At 46.9% G+C, this 24,001-nt stretch overlaps 1 protein-coding gene across 5 annotated transcripts in view; it reads left to right on the forward strand.

Moving 5' to 3' along the window:
- SBF2 (SET binding factor 2) overlaps nt 1–15,324 on the forward strand; it is a 454,162-nt gene extending 438,838 nt beyond the window's left edge. For 4 of the 5 annotated variants that reach the window (XM_089915171.1, XM_022555691.3, XM_089915172.1 and 1 more), the window contains 8 exons: nt 902–1,028; nt 3,164–3,291; nt 4,450–4,683; nt 5,771–5,875; nt 7,295–7,488; nt 8,188–8,275; nt 10,890–11,021; nt 12,038–15,324. In XM_089915171.1, coding sequence (XP_089771297.1) covers nt 902–1,028; nt 3,164–3,291; nt 4,450–4,683; nt 5,771–5,875; nt 7,295–7,488; nt 8,188–8,275; nt 10,890–11,021; nt 12,038–12,136 — 1,107 coding nt within the window. In that variant the 3' untranslated portion in view covers nt 12,137–15,324. The remainder of the gene's footprint in view (nt 1–901; nt 1,029–3,163; nt 3,292–4,449; nt 4,684–5,770; nt 5,876–7,294; nt 7,489–8,187; nt 8,276–10,889; nt 11,022–12,037) is intronic. The other variant, XM_022555690.3, reaches the window with a different exon arrangement.
- Nucleotides 15,325–24,001: the final 8,677 nt, after the last annotated feature.

Consider the following 24,001-nt stretch of genomic DNA (forward strand, 5'->3'; position numbering starts at 1 on the left):
AGTCCCACTTCCGGATATATTAGAGGGAATGAAGTCATTATTTCAAAGAGATATCTGTACTTCCACTTTCATTGCAGCATTATTCACGATAGCCAAGAAGTGGAAATAATGTAAGTGTCCATCTATAGATGCATGGATAAAGAAAATGTTATATATATAAACATGAGAAATTCATTCAGTCATGAGAAAAAAGGAAATCCTGCCACTTGCAGCAATGTGGATGGAATCTGAGGGCATTATGCTAAGTGAGATAAGTCAGAGAAAGATAAATACTGTATGATCTCACTTACAGGTAGAATCTAAAAAAGCCTTACTCATAGGAACAGAGTAGAACGGTGGTTACCAGGGGCTGGGGGCGGGGGGGGATGGAGAGATGTTTGTCTTCCAGGTATAAGAGGAGTAAGTTCTGGAGATCCAGTGTACACCATGGCGACTATAGTTAACAAATACTGTATTCTATACTTGAAAGTTGCTAAGAGAATAGATCTTAAATGTTCTCACCACCACCAAAAAAAAAGGTAATTGTATGAGGTTATGGAGGTGTTAACTAACCCTCTTGTGATAATCATTTCACAATAGATATGTGTATTAAATCATCACATTGTACACCTTAAACTTACACAATGTTATATGTCAGTTATATCTCAATAAAGCCGGAAAAAAATAATGCCTATCTTGCAGTGTTGTTACGGAGATTATATGAGATTACGTTTATAAAAAAAAACCCTAGCATGGTGTCTGTCAAAAGGCTGGTTCCTTTCCGACTTCCACTCATGGTAGGGATTCAGTTGACTGAGTGACCAAATGGTCTCCTGCATATTTCAGGTCAGCACTCAGTGGCATGGCATCCACTTTTTGTTCCATTTGATTCTTATCCTTTTCTTTGCCTTGTGTGTTTCAGGTTCACAACCAGTATCCAACTGAGTTTGAATTCAATCCCTATTACTTAAAGTTCTTGGCTTTCCACTATGTGTCTAATCGCTTTAAAACATTTCTCCTGGATTCAGACTATGAAAGATTAGAGCACGGTACGTGTTTGCATGCCCTTGTTCCATCTTTCTTGTTAGTTTTATGTGTTTTTAATTAAAGACACTAATAAAATAACCACCCCCAAGTGTGGCAAGGCCACTTTAAGGTTTTACTCTACAAACTACGAAAGTAGAATGGACATGAATGAGTGAGATTATGTGCTGTGTTAGCTCTTAGGGGCTCCAAGTGGTCATCATGTAGCACCTTTGAAAAGTTAAATCTGCTTATTACTATTTTATTATCTCCAAGCAGTATCACTGTTAGTGGAGAAACACTTGATTCATAGTTTTTCCATCCCTGGTACACTCTGGTAGGTAAGCTGCCTGCCCCTGGAAGCAGTCTGTATAGCAGTTACGGCCATGGGCTCTGGAGCAAACAGAATAGTTAAATTTCAACACTGCCAGTTACCAGCTAAGTACTTTGGACAGGTTAGGTACCTCTCTGAGTTTCCTCATCTTTAAAATGAGGATAATAATATCACCTACCCCTTTGGGCCAGGATGATCCCATTAGGAAATATTTGTAAATTTCTTAGCACAGTTGCTAGCACAAAGAACTCAACAAATTTTAGACATCACCATTGTTATTATAATTTTTAATAGCAGTAATAGTTGTAAAGAGTAGATTCTCAAAAGCCAGTCAGCCCCTGTGAAAACGTTTCCCCAAGGGGACTTTTACATTCTTACTTTTGCTGTTTTTATAGTGGGGGGGAAAGGGGGATACACATGAGTATTTTTGTTAAGCAGACAAGTAAATAAAGAAAATCAGTATATTATATTGACTATTTTCAGTAATATTATATATACCTGAATATTCATAAAGAAGACTCTCTTAATGGCTGAAAATATTTACTAATGTTCTCAGTTTAAAATATGAAAGCAAAGAAATACTGCTTTTCAGTGCATGCTATTAAGATTATCTAGCATGATATTTCATACATTTGGTAAAGGAGACGGCACTGATGAGACCATTTCCTTTCCTGCTTGTACTTCCAGACCTCTGTTGACTCATAAAATTGTCATTCCACACATCATAATCAGAAACCTTAATTTTTTAAGCACCCGTGTGTTGGGAAGACATTAAGTAGAGCTGGTTACAGTGGACATTAGAGTCACTTGGAGAACTTTTTTAAATGACTGATGTCTGGGGCCCATCCTCAGAGATTCTGATTTAATGGGTCTGAGGTGAGACCTAGGCACTGGGAATTTTTTAAGCCCTTTTTTTTTTTTAATGAGTGGCCAGGGTTGAGAACTACTCTTTTGCACTGTACAGTTGAAAGGTAGAGAAGAAACATTAATTAGTCCTGGGGGCCCCTCATATTATAGGATTTTTGTGCAGCCTTGGGCATGAGACCCTCTTTTATGATAAATAAAATGCTTGTTGACTTTTGACTGAATCTTTTCATTCAAAGCAAGACAGCACTGCTACGAGAGGCACCCTTCCTGGCCTTTTAAAGAAATACCTCCTGCCTCACCCTAACACATCTTCCTCTCTATTAAAAATAAAATGGGCTCATGTGAGTAACAGATTGACTGTTTGAAAGGTACAAATATAGTACCTGAAGTGGCCCCCCCCCCCGCAAATTCAGCTTTTGTGTTTAAGTCATCCAAGGATACGGACCACATCCTTCTGACATCCAAAGTCTCCATGACCATGATTTGTGGTATATAAACTACCAAAGAAAACACTTTAAATAGCTTCATAATAAACAGCCAACAACTTTAAAAAGAAACATAAAATTACGTTTTTAACTGAGTTTCATCAAATCATTTTCCTTCCATTTTCTCTTGAAAAATGTGTAGAATGTCTCCTGGCATGGACCTCTATGAATCTAGATATAGACGCGGGATGTCGATTGGAAGGGAGTCATGCTGTCCTGCTAAATGCTTGGGAAAACTTTATCCCAGGTTTTCCTTCCATTTGGATTTGTTTCCATATAGCTATGAAGTCCATTCCTATCTTTAGCTTTGCAGTCATTTTCTAAGGCTTCTGCACGTGCACTGCTGTTTCTAGAGCCGTGTGAAATATTCCATTTTTCATCTGCTACATGCATCATATTTTTAGGCAAACTGTTGATTTATCTGACTTCTGTTTTGCTGATTTTTTTTTTTTTTTTTTGGCGGGGGGATTTACAGGAACTTTATTTGATGATAAAGGAGACAAGCGTGCCAAAAGAGGAATTTGTATTTGGGAGTGTATCGATAGAATGCACAAGAGGAGCCCCATTTTCTTTAATTATTTATATTCACCAGTGGAAACAGAGGTACAGAAAGAAAGCATTTATGTTTCATTTTTGGAATATTTTGTGTTAAAGTTTTCCTTACTTTTTGAGCATATATAAGCTGTTTAAGCGTTTTATAAACATTCGACTAGGTTTCATACCAGAAGCTATTTAAAAGTTGATACACTATGGGTTTAGGTTATGATGGAATGGAGACGGATACCAAATTCTTGACCACAAAAATTAGGAGCTGGCCCCCCAACCATAGAAAGGATAACTTCAAGAAAGTCAGAGCAAGTCAACTTTCCCTGGGAAGAAAGAACAAACAAAACTTGAAACCTTAGCAGGCCGTGTAAGCAGAAAAGATTTCCCTAAGTCCATTTGTACCAAAGCCATGGAAGAACCCCTGGGAGAAGCAGGGATGTTTGGAGCCCAGCCCAAGAAGGATGACCTCTCAGGGACAGCCATCCTCTGCCATGCATGTCTGCATGAAATAGGCTCTGCAGTGGAGTAGACCACCTGACTCAGGAGCAAGGAAGGCCTGGCCCTGGGCCCCATGCAATAGGACCTCACCCTGGCCTTTCTCATGAGGTGAGGTGTATGAGAAACCAAGGGTACATGCTTGGATGCCTCTCCTTCATCTAGACCATGCTCTGGCACTTCAAGATTCCTTGCCCAAATTCAAGTTACTCACCAGACCACTTCCCCAAGCCTGTTCCCCAAGCCAGTGAATGTATCCCTAAGCTAAAAGGGCAGCTAAGGAGTAGCTGTTTGGACAGGGAGTAGACAAGAGTTTAGCTGCATGGGCTGGGGTATATACACATGTTCATAAGAGACCCTCAGAATATAGGACAGAGCTGGGTCAAGAGGAGCAGGGCTTTAGGCCAAGAACTGGGAGCTGGGACCAGCTTTCCCAGTGCCACCACTTCCTGGTGTAGAATTCCCAGAAGTCCAAGAATTCTCAATTGGAGCTGGCCTTCTAGGTCATTAGGAAGTTATATTTGTCAAGGTAGGAGCATAGAACATATTTTATCTAATAGTTATGTTGATGTATAATGTTTAAATATATAGATATATGGTATTTGAACCTCTATTCATACTTTTTCCCTGGACCCTGCAATGTTAGGGGCTGGCCTGCCAGTAAGCTTGGGGCACTTTGGGGTCAAGATGAAACTATATTTCAGAATTTTCTTTATACAGGCCCTGAAGCCCAACGTAAACGTTTCCAGCCTCAAGAAGTGGGATTACTATGTAGAGGAGACCCTTTCCACAGGGCCTTCATATGACTGGACAATGCTGGCCCCTAAGCAGTTCCCCTCCGAAGACTCTGAACTGACCAGAGGAGCTGGGCCCCAGAGCCAGAGGAGAACAGTGTGGCCATGCTATGATGATGTCAGCTGTGCTCAGCCCGATGCTCTCACCAGCCTTGTCAGTGTAAGTCAGCCGTGTGTAGACACACTCTTGGGGCACCAGGGGACCTGGAGGCACGTGAGGCCTCAGGAACTGAGCTTAGTTAAGACTGGTTCACCAGCTCCTGGACAGAGCTCTCCTTACTTTGGGTTAGCACTATAGCTAGCACTACAGGAGTATAAGGACACCAGATTTGCTCCCATGGATCAGTAGGGAACCAGGCTCAGGTACTGGCAAAGAGTCTCAGTAAAAATGAGCTTTTCAGCGTTAGAAGGAAGCATTCGAGCAAATGGAGCCGTTTGCAGCTTCGCAGCTGTTTCAGCTGGCCAAGCAGCCTGAGTCAGGCCTGGGTTATGGCTTTTGTGGGTGCCTTACTTCCTCTGGTCAGAAGTGTGGGTAGCTGATGGCCTGATGGGAGCACTGCCAACCATCTTCTACAAGGAATATTCTGGAGTGAAGCCACCCTGGCAGTAGCTCCCCTGATGAGAACAGCAGCCCTGAGGAAAGGGTTTGAGCCCAGATACGGGCCAAACAGTTCCTGAAGAGTCTTCTCCGTCCAGTTTCCTGACCAGGACGAGCGTGCTTCAGTGAAAACACCGTCACAGAGGCTGCCGCTCTGCTCTCCAGCTTCCCTGTCTGAAGGAAACTCCATTCCTTGGGCATTTCTTGGTTCATTCTTTCTACATCTGGTTTGAATCATCAGAGTTGAGGGGTTCCTCTGTCAAGGACAGACTTCTCATATACCTCAGCTATTACAGTTTGGACACCGGCCCAGTGCTTGACCTTCTGCTGTGGCCATCAGATGCCCTATGGGCTGGCCAAGGGTGAAGGTGTTGGGGATATTTATTTCATCTCTCTATTTAAGCCATCTGTACAAAAAGGCCCGGTTACAGATCCTAATAAATCATCTTTGCCACAATGCATCACACCAGCTAGAGCTCCCACCTCTATTCCTGGCTTGGGAGGCTTCTGAGGCCCCATGCTTACCATGGTTTTTCACTGCCCTCTGGCCATGCTGTTCATCTAGTACAGAGGGGGTGTGGCTCTGGGGAACATCCTGATTTCTATGAAATACTTATCTGTCAGAAAACTCCTTTTAATTACTTTGCAGGAAATTGAAAGACTGGAGCATAAATTGAACCAAACAGCTGAGAAGTGGCAGCAGCTATGGGAACGGGTAACTGTGGACCTTAAAGAAGAGCCCAGAGCAGACCGTGTGAGTTGGCAAAGCCCTTTGAAGAGCTACTTCTGAGCTTCTGGAGGGCACTAGGTCAGGTGGGGCCTCTGCCACAGGTAATTCAGGAGGTTTATGGCCAAAGGGAGGGTCATGCCCTGAGGGTCCAGGGCAGAAAGCTCCAGATGACTGGGTACTTCCTGAGTGCCTCACTTTACCACAGTGACATAATACTTATGTTCCAGGGCCCTGTATCCAGGGGAAATTACTGGGTTCTTTTCTATCTCAGTGCCTCTGTGGTTTCAGCTGATCTTCTACCACATGAGGGAGGAGGGGAATGCCAAGACCTTATCTGCGCCAGAGAAATAATCAGAGAAAATGAAATGTTTTAAATGAGAAAAATATGCTGCTTTCTGTTGTTCACACCCCCTTTTTGTTTCTGAATTAAGAAACATTTATCGTAAAAATATTTTTAAACCAAATACTCTTGTTTTCTGCTTCTCACAGCCCCTTCACCTGTAGTATGTGGAAGGGCTGTGCTGAGCACCACCCACACTTTGCATTCTGTTAACCCACAGTGAGGGAGTGGTGTCTCAGCTCAGGCACGCTGGGACAGGCTCAGATCACACAGCTGATATGTGGGGCGGCCACCAGTCAAACCCACATCAGATTGACTCCAAGTGCAACAGAAGGGAAGTGAGGACAGATGAGTGTTCTGAAGAGCACTTCAGGAAAGGAGAGGTCGGCAGGGTCGGATGTCACAGAGGAGTCAAGGAGAAGGGAGTGTAGAAGGAAGCCTCCAGTGTGGTAGGAAGGGGTCCTTGGGGTGCCTTCTCCTGCCTTCAGATGGCAACTCAGGAGCTGTTATCAGACAGGCCACAGGTAGGTGGTGTCTTACTGCTTTTTTTCTCAGAAGAATAAAATAGTTTCTTAATTTTTTTTTTCTGATTATGAAAGTGAGATATGTGTATTCCTTTAAATAAGACAATATACAGAAAGTTATGAAATAGACAGAAATTACCCAAAATTTATAACCTAGAAATAAACCATTATGCCATCAAACTTGTTTTATAATTCTAAACACACATATAAAAGGGATTTACTATACATGCAGTTTTAAAAACCTGCATTTTTTTTTTTACTTAATATGTGGCATACATGGCCTTCAGTTTGTCACTGTTATGTAAATCAGCATCATTTTTAATGGCTGTCTAGAAGTCCATTGTATGGAAATACCTTTTTTTTTTTAAGCAGTCGCATAATGATAGACATTTAGGTGGTTTCTAGTTTTCTGCTAGTTTCCTAAAAAACTCCAGGATAAACATCTTTTTGTATATATTTTACATATACATATATATGGTCCAGTTTTTTCCTTGAGGTAAATTTTTAGAAGTGAAATTATCGGATCAGTTGCTTAAAGTCTTTGGAAAGCTTTCCTAGCTCCTGTTCTGTCTTTTTCAGCCCCAGAGACACCCTTTGGGCTCCCCAGGAATTGTGTCTACCAACCTCCCTTCCTATCAGAAGAGGCCTCTGCTGCATCTCCCAGACAGCAGCATGGGGGAGGAACAGAACGCCAGCATCTCCCCCTCCAACGGAGTGGGCCGGAGAGCAGCCACGCTGTACAGCCAGTACACGTCCAAGAATGATGAAAACAGGTTGACATTGCTAAGCCCTCCCGGGTGTACTGAAAAGGCTCTCCCCACCCTGCCCTCGGCCACACCGCAGGCCCTTTAATAAGCTAGGCCTGTGCCGTGCCGCCTTCTGTAAACTTAAAGTAGATCCGCTTTAATCCTCTGTCTCTGTTTTAAATGCGTTAGATGGTTCTTGGAAGAGGAAAAATCAAAATTACAACTAAAATAATGCCAAGAGGTTGTAGTTATTTGTGGCGGGTCCTGATTGCTATTGTCTCATGTCTGCCAGATCTCTTGAGGGAATATGTGTTAGTGAGCACTTTTTCAGGGGCAAACTTCAGCAATCCAGCGCATGCTAGCTCAAGCAGAGAGGAATTTACTCACATAAATTGGGAAGGCCAAGGATGTGCCAGTTTCTTACACAGCATCTTCAGGCTTCTGTTGTTTGCCAGCTCTGCTTTCTCCTATGGGCTGCATCTACCCCAACATGGTATAAGAAATGGCTGCTGAGAGCTCCAAACCTCACAAGTTTGGTAATCCCAGCAGAAAGAGGCAGCCTTTCCCCAAAGGTCTAATAGAAAAATTCTAGGGGGAGCTCTGATGGATCTTTTTTGGATCATCTGGGGGAAATAGAGGCTTGACCAACAAAAACAACAGATATCCCCTTTACAGCACTTTTTAAATGAAAAATCAAATTAACTGCTATGTCATCATTATTTCTAGGTCCTTTGAGGGAACGCTCTACAAAAGAGGGGCTCTGCTGAAAGGTTGGAAGCCCCGCTGGTTCGTTTTGGATGTAACAAAACATCAGGTAATAAATACCATCACAGCCTATAGAAATCACTTCTCCCTAGGCTAGGCTCGGTCCCCGGCTGTTGTGTGACTCTCAGCAGAAAGGCACAGCCTTCATGTACAGAATGCTTTCCTAAGGCCTCTCATATGCTGCCTGAGGCTCCTCCATGGACCCAGTGAGGAGCAGTCCTGAGGCTGGGTGCAGCAGCCTTCTGAGAGAGTGCAGGTGTGTGCAGGCAGAAGCACTGACTGCTGAGCCCAGAGCACTAAGAGCAAGGGAACTCTGCTTTTTAATGCTCATGTTATCTCCTGCTGCCTGCTCTTAAAACCCAGGCCACGAGCGGACCTGAGGTTTTCAGCTTGTTGCACACCACATGCACATACAGAACCCATGCCTATGAATACTCCCCAGAATACAGATTACCTTCATCTTTGCAGCATAACACATCCATTCAAAATCGAGGGCGTTCATTTATTCAACAGACATTTATTGAACACTTTATCTGTGCCCATCACTGTACTTGGTACTAAAGAAGGCATCATTATCCCTCAAAGGTGACAGCAACAGAGGATGGAGGGAGCCCTGAAATAGGCAGAAGGGGATGTGCCCACCCAAGCCTGAAATCCACAGTGGGCAGGTACTAGACTGGACCTCCCAGACCACGCTGGGAAGCCTTTTCCCCACTGCTAGGTTCTTTGCTGTGGCTGTAGCACCCCACACAATCCTGAGTGTCAGAATCTTTGCTCCAGTGATCTTGGTTGGGGTGGAACCCAGCCCTTCTGCACCCTTCACTAGTGAGAGTCACATGGCCTCCTACGTTCTGACCACAGACCTCACTCTACCTTGGACCTGACCAGTCAGCCTTGAGCAGCTTCTCAATGCATTTATGTCCAACATGGAGTCTGTTCAGAAAGGTACGGACTGTTACGCCAGTACAGTGCTCTTGTTGGACCTGCACCTAGAGGACTCCTGACAGATGAATACTTTGCATGGGGACCCCCTTTCCCTCTGCTCAAAGAGTTTCATAAAGGTTACACAGAATCTTTGTGGAAGAATATAGAGAAGTTTTTACAGATATGCAATGGAAGCCCTTTTTAGGGGGCTGGACTTTAAACAACATTGTCTCTGAAACCATAGATCCTACACTGTGTAGAAAAGTTTCATTAAATCACTAAATATAACAGGAGAATGTCATAATTTTTCTATAATTTACAATTACATCAAATTATATTTGCATTCTTGCCAGTCTTTTAGATTTCTGTAACACGAAAGGTATATGGTTTTTCTGTTTAGTCCTACTCATACTATGCCTGAATGGAGAGGCAGAGAAAAGTCTGAGGCCAGAACCACAGAGACAGAGGCGCCAAACACATTCCTGCCGTGTAGATTATAGAGAGTGAAGTCCAGACTAATTTAGTTAGAGTGATGTCCAGTCCTTACACACAGTAACCACTCAATCAAATGTTGAGCTATTTATTGTTTTTCAAAAGTCACTTTATATCAACATGCTATTTGGAAACTTGCTTTTTAAATATAAGATAGATTGGGGCTTCCCTGGTGGCGCAGTGGTTGGGAGTCTGCCTGCCGATGCAGGGGACGCGGGTTCGTGCCCCGGTTCGGGAGGATCCCGCATGCCGCGGAGCGGCTGGGCCCGTGGGCCATGGCCACTGGGCCTGCGCGTCCAGAGCCTGTGCTCTGCGACGGGAGAGGCCACGGCAGTGAGAGGCCCGCATACCGCATAAATAAATAAATAAATAAATAAAGATAGCTTGGACATATTTTCCTACCAGTTCATAATAGATCTTAACATTTTTGAAATGTTGTATAGAATTCCATATTATTGATGTACCATCATTTAATTAACCAACACCATATTGACAGATATCTTTTCAATTGTTAGCTAATGAAGGCAGTGCTGAAGGAAACCTCTTTATAGGTGTGTCTTTGCATGCTTGTGGGAGTGTTTCTGTAGGATAAATTTCTAGAGGTGGGAAAGGTGTATCAATAGGTATAAACATTTTAAATTTTAGTTCATATTGCCAGATTGTCCTCTAAAAGGCTTCTGACTAATTATATCCCCACTAACAGTGTTTGAGAATATCTAGTGCCTTCCATTCAACCTGAATATTGTCAGCCATTTTAATATTTCTTAATCTAAGTGAAAAGTGAAATCTCATTGATTTCATTTACTTTTCTTTGATCAGTTAGGTTGTTCATCTTCTCAGATGTTTATAGGTCACTCACATTTCTTCTGTGACTTGCCTGTTGAAATCCTTTGACCATTTTTCTATTAGGTTGTTTATCTTTTTCTTCTCAATTCTAGGAATTCGGTATATATTCTAAACATTAACCCTTTTTTATATGTTACATATATATTTTTTTTACAGTTGTTAGTTGACTTTTTCTATGTGTAATACACTTATTTGTTCAAATTTCAAAAAATATGTCTTTTTCCACCTTTCTCCCAGCTGTCTAATTCCTCCTCCTAGAAGCAACCAGCGTTTTTAACTTCTTGTCTATTCTTCCAGGCATAGTTTAGCAAGATGTGGGAAAGTATTCAAATACACTTTGAAAAGCCATGCTGTTTTCCCTTTCTGTGTCTCTTATATCCCATGTATCTTTTTGGTTCCAGCTGCGATACTATGACTCGGGTGAGGACACAAGCTGTAAAGGCCACATTGATCTGGCTGAGGTAGAAATGGTCATCCCTGCTGGCCCCAGCATGGGAGCCCCAAAGCACACGAGTGACAAGGCTTTCTTTGATGTAAGTCGATCTTGCCTTTTCCTGGCTCTGTTTGCACATGATCCCTTACAATCCATCCACCTCCAAGAATCATGGGGCCTCAGAGCAATTGGTGGTAACTGCACATGGGTCACAGACCCACCCCGGCTGTGGGAATTGCTACAGAGCTTGAACCCAGCACTCTTCATCCCCAAACCTGACCTCTCCCTGCTGTCCACATGTCTCAGAAAGGCTGCACATCGCTTTGCACAAAAGACTCCTTTAAAAGGGATCCAGCTACACGTGGAAGCAGATGAACGCCTTGTTAAATATTGTTAGTTATTCACTCACCACCTACTGTCGAGAACAGATATTACTTCCCTTTATATCCATTGATCTTCATGCTTGATCATCCACAAAAAAACATCCTTAGTCACATATGATGACTGTCTGCCCTAACATCTTCAGCAGTCCTTAGGTGGGCCTTGGGGCATTTTATGGGCCACATGATAGGGGACTTATCTAATCCCCAGAGCCAAGCAGGACTTCATATGGAACACAGGTCATACTCTAGGGCCCTGCTCAGGCTATGAAGCCATTTCCCTGACTCTGGGCTGCCAGTGTGGCCCCAACTGAAGACTTAGAGAAGGGGATGGAAAGGGGACATGAAAGCCAACCCCATCGTGGTGTGGATGAAGCTCGGCCTTCCTGGCGCCTGTGCTGCACTGGTGCAGTGTGTGGGCGGGGCCAGAGACTCCAGCCATTCCTGACCCTCTTCCTCAGTCAAGGAAGGCCCCGGGAAGATGCAAAGTCAGGCTTTCCTAGTGTGTCTCTCTTCTCTGCCAGGCCCTTCTGTTGACATCCCCCTTGACTTTGGGGGCCAGGAAAGTATAATGACTCTAAAGGCAATGACAGTATGGTAGTGGGAGACAGAGAAAATAACAGAGGTTCTGGGGCAGAACGGAAAGGGAAGGTCACAGGGATTTATTTGCACACTTGCCCAAAGCCATAGACTAGCCCTGCCCTTCATCTCTGGCTCTCTTCATTTGATTTTATAGCTCAAGACCAGCAAACGTGTGTATAACTTCTGTGCCCAGGATGGACAGAGTGCCCAGCAGTGGATGGACAGGATCCAGAGCTGTATATCTGATGCCTGATGCCCATGGTCAACCCAAACAGAAGAGGGAGGAGGGGCTTGTGCTGCCAGATAGGAAAAAAGTGTGTGAGTCCTTGAGGAGCTGACAGCTTCCTGCTGGTTCTGATGAGCCATCCTAGGGCCTGAGGTTCTCCCACCCAGACTTAACCCATTCCCCTCTTTCAGCAGTTGCTAAGCCTGCTTAGCCTGAGTGGGTGTGTTACACAGGTCTGGTCAAGAGCCCTAGGCCCTCCCTGTATCTTGCACTAGGTTGTTCTAACAGGGTCTTCATGGTTAGGGATCAGAAGAATGCTTCCTGAGCCGACCATCATCCATCCCCTAGGCAAAGTGGCTACCACCTACCTGGGTCCTTCTTCATGAAAGATACATAGATCCTTTTTGTTCTCCAAGGTCCTAATATCCTTGGAGAGCTTTCTGACAAGCAAAAATCAAAATCCTCCAAGACTATCTTCCATTCTGCATAGACTAGGTTTCCCATCAAAGGCTCCTATTCTTACTACCTGACCTTAGAGATGCTCAGTTCTCTGGTGCTGTCAAAGGTGCTTCCGTGATACCTGCTCGACCATTGGGGTTCACAGCAAGACCATCAGTGCTCAGTGGCAGGCAGAGGGGGGCACACAAGATTATCCTGATGGAAAAAGATTGTCCAGAGAATGATGCAGTAATCACCAGGCCAATGCAGGAAAATACTGCTTCCAAAACACTGAATTTTCTAGGCCAAAGGTGCCCTGAGGATGCAGGACTTTGCGTTCCCATGTATTCTTCTGCTCCCTGATGGCTTCTTACACAAAATAACATGCAAAAAGCTGAATGCACTAACTCACAAAACAGACACTTGCACTGAACTCATAAAGTGGAGATGTTTGAGAGACAGAAGCCAGCTGTTTGTGACCACACAACCCCTATGACAAGGGCTGTGTAAACCGAGGTCGCACTGTGGCGTGACTGGATGCCCAAACGGCACCTCTGCACATGAACAGTAGGGACTTGTTTGGTCTTTAGGTTTTCTTTACTTCTGATAGCCTGTGTTTGTTCAGCTTAAGACACCAGGAATACTGTTTCTCATGGCACACAGAAACAGCTTTTCTGCAACGGCCGCTGCGGTTGGCTGGAGTCGTAGGTAGCTAGATCATTACATTTGTTTTGAAATGTTAATATGTTAAATACCAAACTAATATTTCAAAAATATGTATATACGAGTTCTTATATCCTTGTTTTTCAGATAGTCTGCTTATAATTTAATATAAAATTAACTGATTCATTCATAAAATTTCAGTGGTGAAATGGTTCCCTTTTTAAAAAGCCGCTTTGTAGATTAAAAATAAATCAGACTTTCAAATTTGAAATTATCTACACACTAGAAAATAGAATTGTGTTAATATATAAGAAATTGGGGGATGATAAGAATGAAGGATTTTTCTATCATTTTCATTTTATAAATTGCCACCTGTGAAAATGGTTTTTGCACATTATTTGTATTTTTCTTTGTATATGAAATAATTTTTTGTACTCTGTAAAATATGGAGCCCGTTGTACCCTCAGCTATTTGAGACTTTACACAGTGCTTCTTTTGTAACTGGATTCTTGTAACTTTCATGAAGGCGCTACATGCCTTGCATTCACTAACCACCTTGAATTAAATTTATTTCTTAAGAAGAACCATCCCTCATTTACTGAAATAAAGTTCACTGTGCATTGCTTAGCACTCAGAAGGCAACATTTATGATTCATACGTGGGGCTAAAAGTTCAAGGGTAGAATGCAGCATAACCCATTTCTTGCCTTGGTTCTCTTAATGTCATCACTGCCCTTTGCTCAGGAAGTAACCAGAGACACTGGACAGGCTGGCCTGAGCTTCTGGGTTCTGGACGCATGGCTGCAGAGTTTAGGTAAGAGACCTGAGGCCGCCACTCCCACCCTGAGCCTCCAGTGAGCTGTGTGAAGTCGGTTAAGTGCTTTACCTCTTCCCGGTCGCAGTCTCACCACCTGTGGCACATGGCAATTTGTGAGAACTTTAGGCAGGAGAAATTTAACTCTAGTTTGGAAGGAGGTTTTTCTGCTTCAGGAAATAGTTAAACAGCACAGATGAAGGATCAGTGCTTTCAGTTCTGGACAACAGTTCCTCTAGATAAGCCCTTGGAGTTTACCTTGGGGACTCTAACTACATCTAGAATGGAGCCATCAGAATGCAGGTTCTCCTCAGGGCTGAACCTCTAAGTCTAGACATCCAGGAGCCCTCCCTGAGGGGGACCCCCAGGGTGAGGCAGTGGCATCCCCCTCTTAAGCCTTCAGATTTCCTCAGTCTAGAGGGCTCATGCGACCCAGGCCAGGGCCCTCAGGCCTTCATTAGCCCCAGCCCTCTCTTCTGAATGGCTGGCCCTGGGACCTGCCATTCTCTCCTACTGTGTCCCTGACATTCAGTAAGGAGGGAAGCAACTGGGACTGGGAGTTGAGCACAAGTGTCAGGACGCCCTTCATTCCGCCCGTCTTAGCTGTGACAGGGAGAAGGGCACTAGGTTCCAAGGAAGAAGGACTGGGGCCTGGTGCCCCTGCCCCCGCGGCTCCTGTGACAAAGCCTTTCTCCTCTGGGCTCTTGAAAGATGCAGACCCGAGGGAGCACATGAGCACAAGCCCCACTCCCCAACACCTTCAGCCCAGGTTCTTTATTCTTACCTCCCAAACCCTCCGCCCAGTGGCCTCACTCCAGAGCCAGAGCGTTAACTGTTAATGGTACGGCTGGTTTGCTTCTCAGTGAAAATTGACATTTACAGATATTTCACTAGGAGTTCTTTTAAGAGTTGTTAAGTAACCCCATTATCTCATAAAGAACTTCTGAATAATCTCAAGATTTTAGGCTGATAACCAGGAAATGCCCTCAGCCACGGCAACCAGCAACCAGAGCTATGAAATAAGCCAAAAATAAAGCAGTGCTGATGAAGAGATAGGGCTTGGAGCAGCACTGCCAAATAGACACATAATGCAAGCCACTTGTGTATCTTTTTTAAAAAGTAAAAAATAGAGGGACTTTCCTGGTGGCGCAGTGAATAAGACTCCGTGTTCCCAATGAAGGGGGCCTGGGTTCCATCCCTGGTCAGGGAACTAGGTCCCACATTCCACGACTAAGAGTTCCCAGGCCGCAACTAAGAGTTCCCATGCCACAACTAAGGAGCCCACATGCCACAACTAAGGAGCCTGCCTGCCACAACTAAGGAGCCTGCCTGCCACAACTAAGACCCGGTGCAACCAAATAAACTGTTTTAAAAAAAAGAAATAGATGAAGTTAATTTTATAACATTTTATCTTATTTTCAATATTTACGATAATCTATCAAAAACACTTTCAACATGTAATCAATATAAAAAATTATTAATGAAATATTTTATAGTCTTCGTTCATACTGAGTCCTCAAAATCCAGTGTGTATTTTGCACTTACAGCGCATCTCAGTTTGGACCACTGTGTTATCTTTTTTCCGACACCACTTCTCTTACGAAATGCGTGTCATTTTCCCACTCCATTCTCCAGTTCTCCCACACCAGCTGGGTGTCCAGCAGCGCACCCAGTTCTGATACATCCTCCCCAGAGTCAGCACAGACCCCACAGTTAAAGGCTCGGTCCCATAAGACTGCCCCCCTTCGGAGTCCATTTGCAAGTCCCAGGGGCCATGAAGAACGCACAGAACTCAGGAAAATACTTTGCTTATGTTTACTGGTTTGGCGTAAAGGAAACAACAGCAGCTGCGTGTAAGAGAGGTGTGGGGCCAGGCTCGGGAGCAGTGAGTGGCGTGGTGCCTCCATGACCTCTCTGGGCGTGGGCGTGCCGCCCTCCCCGCACTTCCGTGTGGTCACCAACTGGGAAGCTCTCTGGATCTCGTTCAGGATGTTTCCATAACCCACTCTCCAGCCCCCCTAGAGGCTGTAGCTTCCCACTCTATTCACACGTTTCTCCTTCTGGTAACCAGTCCTCATCCTGAAGCTATCTAGGGGCGCCAGCCTGAGTCACTGCATTCACATAAACACACGTGTGGTCAAAGGGACTCATTATGAATAACAAAGACACTCCTTTCACTCAGGAAATTCTAAATGTTTTAGCAACTCTGTACCGCAAACCCAGGACAAAGACCCCCCCCCCCAAAAATTTGTTTTTTATTATACCACAACTAGCCACATTCCAGTGCTACCATGCTAGGCAATGCAGATTTAGAGCAAGTGGCCTGCTCACAGCAGAGCCAAAGTGGAAAGAGCTGGGAGGCGAGAGACCCGGGTGCTGGCTCTGTTCTAATTCACTATATGACGCTGAACCTTCGCCTTAGCTCTGCAGGCTTTGCCTGTAAAATGAACATTGAACCTTTGCCTTGGCTCTGCAGGCTTTGACCTATAAAATGAAGGACCCAGATCTGTGATTTTGTGATTCCAACGGTTCACCTTTGCAATGACTGAGATTCCAAACTGAGATTTAAAGGATTTGCTGAACAAGACCAAATCATCTATAAATCAATGCTTCTTAAATTATAGTGCGTGTATGAATCACCTTGTTAAAATAAAGATTCTGATTCAGTAGGTTTGAGAAGGGGCTTGACATTCTGTATGTCTAGTAAGCTCCCAGGTGACGCTGAGGCTGCTGGTCCAGAACCCTGCTTAGGGAGGCAGGTGTGTTAGCCCCAGTCCTCTGAGAAGCAGGCCCAGAACGGGAAGGAAAGCAGGGGAGGCTGGGAGGGCCAGGAGACCTGGGTGCAGGTGTGACCTTGTGAAAGACAAAGGGAAGGGAGGGAGGAGGAAAAGTTGGGTGGGAGACTTAGACTGTGGAGCAGTTCCAAGGAAGCCTGGCGAGACAGGTGAGAAGTCCTCAGGAATCGTCAGAGGAACCCCACGCCTCCCAAGGGCGGGCCTGCCTGGGAGCCCTGCCCCGCTTAGTCATCAGCAGGCAGCAGCCAGGGAAGCAAGCACGGTAGTAGATTCCAGAAACACAGCTGGGGCAGACAGTCACGCACAGTCCCTGCAGTCAGAGACCCAGGGGAAGTCTTCTCACGGCGGTTGCAGTCCATCCCTTGTGGCCAGGTTCAGAGAGCAGTTCCTCCCTGTTTCCCTTGGGCCTCTCCCTAAGGGAGACTCAGGAGAGAAAGAGGGGAGTCGGAGGGCTAACTACCCTGTCATGGAGTTCATCTCATGCTCTCCCTCCCCCACTCTCCATTTTGAATTCCCCTCACTCTCAACAACCTCAGCTTGCCTGGTGATGTGACCAAAACCTTTGATGGGGGAGAAGGGACCTGAATACTTGGTAATTAGACCTGTCTCAGGTCAGGGCTGCTGCACGGGTCCTTTCTCAGTTACAGTGGGGATTACTTGGAGGCAGCTAGAAGATCACCCAGCACACACCTTCCTTCCTGCCCACATGGTGTAGAAGCAGCCCTGCCTTCTGCTGATCAGGGTCAAGGATCCCTGCTGGTTCCTGGACATAGGAGTTCTAAGCACCCTGGTGGCAACCATGAACTATAGTGCAAGAGGACCTTTGCTGTGTCCCTGGCCAAATGCTAAGCTGAGTGGAATTCCACACCTTTGGACCTGGCCTTCTGTAAGTCCCTGGGCAGTGGTGCTAACTGAGGCTCTGTGGTCAGGAAAGGGAAACCCAGAAGAGTTCTCTATCCCTGTGAAGATGAACTACTGGCCCTTCCAGGATGGAAAGGGCCTGATGTAGCGGACTTGCCCCAGGCGGGAATGGTGCCACGTGAGGGCTCAGCATAGGTCTCTGCTGCTGGCGGGCTGGACACTGAGGGGCGGCAGTGCCTAGAATGGCCTTGGTATGTGGGAGTCTGTGCTTTGGGGCCCACGTTAGCCTTTGCATGGCTTCTGCCTCTGCCATTGTGGCCACTCCACTTATGCTCATCGTGCTGGTTCTATGTAGCCAATGATAAGGACCAGCTAGCATCAACTGTCCAGGTCATTTTGTTTACTTGCTTAAATTCACTGCCTTAATGTGTTGGGTGCTTTCTAATGGACATTAACACGTGGCACTAAAATCTTCATATTTTCTGCCGTATGTCCATCCGCTTGTCTCTACCCCACATCTCCTTGTCCCCAGTCTTTCCATCCTTTTCCTTCCAGGCCCCTGACCAAACAGGCCATCTGGCCATTGCCCAAGAGCGTGTGTGTCTTCTCACTACCTTGGGCCACGTTTTGTACACAAAGTACATGACCAAGTCCTCTGCTCACAGCTCTACCCAGTGGGAATATTTTCCATTTCCCTTTACACCTCTGTCATGCAGCCACTGTCCATCCTCAGCTTGTACCCATGTACCACATCAACCCATCCATAAACCAGGCTCAGGCTTTTTCCTCCTCTTTCAGCTGGTTGTACAGGACCCTCCATGTGGCCATAGGTACCAGCCAGGGGACAGGCACTGGCTATGTCCTCATGCGGTTTACTGGTGCCCTCTGGCCCCACTCAGGCTCAACCCCAGAGGGAGCAATTCCATCTTATGAATAGTCTACTGCCAGGCCCATCTGACTCTGAATTGATGCGTCCAACAGACCCCAACTCAGAATGGGCAGTTTCAGATGCCCCATATGGTGTGCCCTGGTCAAATGTTCCAGAGCTTAGGAACCAGAGCCTAGTAACGTGCCAGAAACTGTTTCTCAAAAGGTGTGTGATCCTCTGTTGCCGATCGCGTAGCCTTGCTGTAGAATCCCAGGGGCCTGCCCTGTGATTCTCCCACTGGGACTTCCCACAAGCTTCATACTACATCTTTTCCCTTTCCCACAGCTGACACTTCCAACACCAGAGAGTCTGCCAAATTATATGACCCAAGAGGCAGGACTGCTTGCACTGCAGCCTGGACCTTCTGCAGTGCCTGTTCCTTTTATGGGATCCACCTACAGCCAGCAGCCTTCCATGTCACCAAGAGTAATATGCTGTCTCAAACCCCAAACAGGGGTACCAGGCACCGTGCTGTCTTCACCATTGTGAAAGAGACAAGATGTAGCAATTTCTTTTACTTGGGAGGGGATATCCCGGCATACCCCTGGCCACTGAACCCCTTACAAACTTCACTAAGTGAAGTGGCAGGTCCTTGAGTCTTCATAGGTTTATATGCCACACTCTGAACTGCATGTGGTCTCGCCAGGCCTCCAGCACAGAGGCACCTCTTACTCATCCTGTCTCATCACCATGGTGTCATTGATGTAGTGGATCACCGTGGTACTCACGTGGCCCTGATCTCTGGGGATTATATTATGACAAAGGGCATATTACCACAAAGGGATTATATTATGACAAGCGTAGCCTTGAGGCAAGACTGTAAATGAATATTGTTGTCCATCCCATGTGAATGTGAGCTGTTTCTGATCCTCTTTTCAAACTGGAGTGGAAAAAGAACACATTTGCCAAATGACCGCAAACCACATACCTAAGCCCTTATTAATCTACTCTAGCAATGATTCCACATCTGACACGGCAGCTGCAAACAGGGCTGTCACTTGGTTAAGCCTGAGACAGTCTGCAGTCTTCCTCCTGGATCTGTCGATTTCTGCAAAGGTCGGACTGGTGAATTAAATGAGAAACGGTAGGACCACCACCCATTCGTCCTTTAAGTGGTTAATGGTGGCATTCGTTTCGCCATAACCCCTGGGATGAGATGTTATTTTTTATTTACTACCTTGAGCAGGGTGAGGGAGTGAGAAGGCAGTTTCAGAAGTTTCCACTTGGCCTTCTCTACTATGAGAGCTCCTACCCACTGGGCCAGGCACCCAATGTGGGGTTACCCCTACTATCAGAGCACCTGAATTCTAGTTAAACACTGGAGTACAAGGGACTGCCGGGTGGGTTGTGGACCCAGTGAGCCCACTGCAAGCCGAACTGTAGCCAGGATTCCACTTGCTACCTGACCTCCATAGGCCCCACTCTGAAAAAGGGCCTGTGATGATGCTTCGAGTCTCCAGGTGTTAATGTCAACTCAAACTCTGTCTACTGCTCCCCTTTCTCTAGTGAACAGTCACCCAAACAAATGGCCATAGACCTCTGGGGAAAAACTGAAGGCATCCCCACGATACATACTGGTTGCAGTTTTGCAGGGTCCTTCCTCCTAGAGGCTTGGCCACCTCTTCAGTTGACGGGTTCCGTGTCTGAAAACTGGCTCAGGTCTGGGTACTCAGCAAGGGACCGTGACTTGCTATTGCCCTGCCTCCTGCTCCTCCACTCCTGTCTGCTTTCCTGGCCGGTGATGTGAAGCAGAGCCTACTGGCTGCCCGTCCATCTTGCCCCTAGGAGCACCATGCTCTGTTCACCATCTCTACAGCTTTCCGTAGGGCAAGCCCCCTTGTCTGCCCTCTGCCTTGCCCGTCATTACTGGCCTTACATAATACATCATTCCAGGTGCCCGTCTTCCTCAGCTGTCGTAAATTTCTTCTCTACCATCTGCCAGGGGAACTTGGGTATTTCCGTTTCGTTGAGTGCCGGCCTCTGCTTTTTCCAGACCTCTAAAAGAGTCTGCTGCATCCCCTGGCATCCTAGCTAGGGTATTAAATCTTGTGTCTCAACAAAGTGTCCTCACGTCAATGGAATCTTGCTTATCCGGTCTTATGCTCCAGCTCCCTTCATCAAGCACTCTCAAAATCCAATCCCAGGAGCGTCCCCCTCCTCCTGCCAGTATCCACAATAGTTCCTATTCTTTCACAAGATAGTCTCTTTCCCCCTTATCAGGTCCAGCAGGTCCCCAGCCAGATTATTCTGGAATTCAACCCTAATCATTGTCCTTGGCAGACAGGCAAGGAAGCAGGGGCAACTCCTGGGAGGGCACTGTTGCGGGGGCGAGGCCTCTGTGGCATCTTTCAGTGCAGCAGAGATGGCAGTTCTCATGGGTGGGTCACCCCTGCCAGCCCAGAGGGTCAGGGAAGATGCAGCACCAGTGACCTCAGGGGTGCCATGCAGATGCCTTCAGCTCAGGTCTCGGGGTTCCAGATTTCCCCAGCTGGGCCCGGTCCTCACACAACTACCTTGGCTGAGGGCTCGGACTCATCTGGAGCTCTGCAACTCTATTTGTCTTCACCTGCCACTCAGCTGTACCTGCCCCCCCACTGCAGGGGTGAGGGCCCCTTTTCAGGCACACACACACACCCCCGGGCTCCCTGCTGTCACACTCACCCACTGGCTGCTTGTTAGCGGCTCGCTGTCCTTCTTCCTCCCTCTGTGGGGCGTCAGGACAAGCAAGCAGTAACCAGCCGATCTTTAGAAGGCACTGTTCCCCCCTTATTTTTCAAATGCCTGAATTATCACACCTGCCACAGAATTCTTCCCCTCTAGGAAATTTTCCCAAGTCCTCACCAGTGAAATATTTAGCATTTGAGCTACAACCTGCTCTAGGGACCACCTGGGGCACCCACCAGCCAGGATGGCATCCTCCTCCCCTCCCCTCAGAGTGAGACAGCCTCAGGTCCTCTTCTTACACTGTTTCCTCAGACCATTTATGTCAGTTCTGGTACTTAAAGGAGTAGACAGGAAGACGGGATTCTATGTGCAAGAGATTTCTAGGGGTAACACCTGTGAGGGAAGGTGGGCAGAGAGTGGGGGGCAGCTGGGAGGGGACATCAGACTCATGTAGGTTTGACCCCTATGGAGGAGAGAAGGGAGGACAGAAGGTGGAGCAGAAGAGTCTTAGGCTGCGGTTCAGATCTAAGAAAGCAACAAGGCCAGTGGGGGAGACCTCGTGCCAAGACTGCCTGTCAGGGCAGTCCGGGGACCTGAGAGCAAATGGTGACGGTTGTCAGAACACTGCAGCAGGGGCCAGTCTGAAACCTGAGAGGTGCATTTTCATGGCCACCACCAAAGGTCTAGGGGCTTGTCTCTCTTGGAGCTCCAGACTCAAAGGAACAAAGGTGTCAGCCTTGTCTACCTGAGGTCAACGTCCACTGAGCTTCTGCTCTGTCACTTACTCTTTGGCCTTGGGTGGTTCCTAACTTCTCTGAGCCTCAATTTCCTCACCTATAAAATGGGAACAAAAACTGTGATGATATATGTAAACTTACCCAACACAAAATGGATTCTCCACAAATTGTTGGCTGAATCAGATTTATCCAGCAAATATATAATAAACACCTAGTGCAGGCTGGGCACTGTTCTGCTCCTGGGGCATCTGCAGATGTGTAAGACACAGCACAGGCCCAAAGGGCTCACAAGTGAAAGAAGGGACAGACCATCTCTGATGTGCAGAATCATGTCGTCCCTGCACCGCCCCCAAAGATGTCTGTGTCCGCATCCCCAGAGCTTGTGAAGATGCTACCTGATGTGGCAAAGAAGAATTAAGGCTGCAGACGGAATTAAGGCTGTTAATCAGCTGACCTCGAGAGACTGCCCCGACGGCCCAGTGTCATCACAAGGGTCCTTATAGGCAGAAGAGGGAGGCAGAAGCGAGCGTCAGAGTGATGTGATAAGAGAGAGGCTCAGTCAGCCATCGCTGACTTTGAAGACGGAAGGGGCCATGAGCGAAGGAATGTGGGCAGCCTCTGGAAGCTGGGAGAAACTCCACGAAGGAATACGGCCCTGCTGACACCTTCATTTTAGCCCAGTGAGACCCATTTTGGACTTATGACCTCCAGAACTGTAAGATCATAAATCTGCTGTTTTACGCCACTAAGTCTGTAGTAATTTGTTACAGCAGCAACAGAAAACTAATACAGCATCATACAGATGAAGTGCCGTGATACACGAAATTACAGAGGTGTGTGTAGGGCACCGGAGCCCTGGGCAGGGATGCTGCATGGGGGATGGCCCAGGGAGAGGCAGGAGGGAGGCAGAGGGTGGAGGTGTTACAGAGGGTATGGGCTCAAGGGTCTGGGCTGGGTTGGGAAGGAGCTGCTGCAAGGCCCTGAGGGGGACACTCACACACACGCAAACAGAGTCCTGACACACAGACAACAGACAAGCGCTACATGTTCACACACGTACACTTGCACGTGTACACACCCCAGTGACGTAGGCACTTATACATGTAGACGCTGTCGGACACGGGCCCACCCATTGCCTCTGTCAACATCCAAATCTCCTGGGGGCAGCTGAGTTTAGCAGGTGGGGCTGGGGGTCCCTGCCATGACCCCCATCACCTGAGCCTCACCAAAGGGAGGTGACCAGAAGTTATGTCTCTGCCCAGGGCCTTGGTATGTGAGGTGCCATGGTCAGCCCTAATAAGGGGCACGTTCCCCCAAACCTCTGACTGTAGGATGGAACCTACTATGAATGGGCCCATCACCCCAAACTATGGCGTGTCCATCTTTTCAGGCATTTGTCCATCATTCTTGCTTGCTGTGTGCTGATGCCTGTTCTGGCTATGCTGGACCCCGAGTGAAATAAGCCATTATCCAGACACGCAAGGTTTGGTATCTCGTGTAATCAAAGCTGTGACGGGGCCTGTGGAAAGATGGGAGGAGATCCTAGTCCAGTCCTGAGGATCACAGAAGACTTCCCTGAGTGACTGACATTTATGCTGAGTTCACGGATGCAAAGGTGCACGGAGGAGGGCAGGGAAGGCAGTTAAACCAGGTTGTGATGCGGTTTAAAAAGATCTCCCTAGTGAAGAACACACGGGGGAGGGTGAGAAGGGAGGGCAGCTTGCGGCCGCTGTGCTTGTTCAAATTTGAGAAGGCAGCGCGGCTGGATAGATGTGGAAGCCTCAGAGACAGGCCTGAGCTGGCATCTGTAGGACCTGGGGCCTGACTGGTGGGTGGATGCCTGCCTGGGACACCTGAAAATGTCCCCAGCCTCAGAGGCAACAGCCGGGAGACAGGGAAGGATGGCCAGGTGGAGCGCGGATGCCCTGGCCCCGCCTCTCCAGGAGGCCACTTGCTGCTTGGGGGGAGCAGGGGGCACCCGTGGAGCGAGGGC

Source organism: Delphinapterus leucas, chromosome 7 (genome assembly GCF_059928025.1).
Source record: "Delphinapterus leucas isolate spDelLeu-1000000601 "Yukka" chromosome 7, BTC_Dleu_Yukka2, whole genome shotgun sequence".
Classification (NCBI taxonomy): domain Eukaryota; kingdom Metazoa; phylum Chordata; class Mammalia; order Artiodactyla; family Monodontidae; genus Delphinapterus; species Delphinapterus leucas.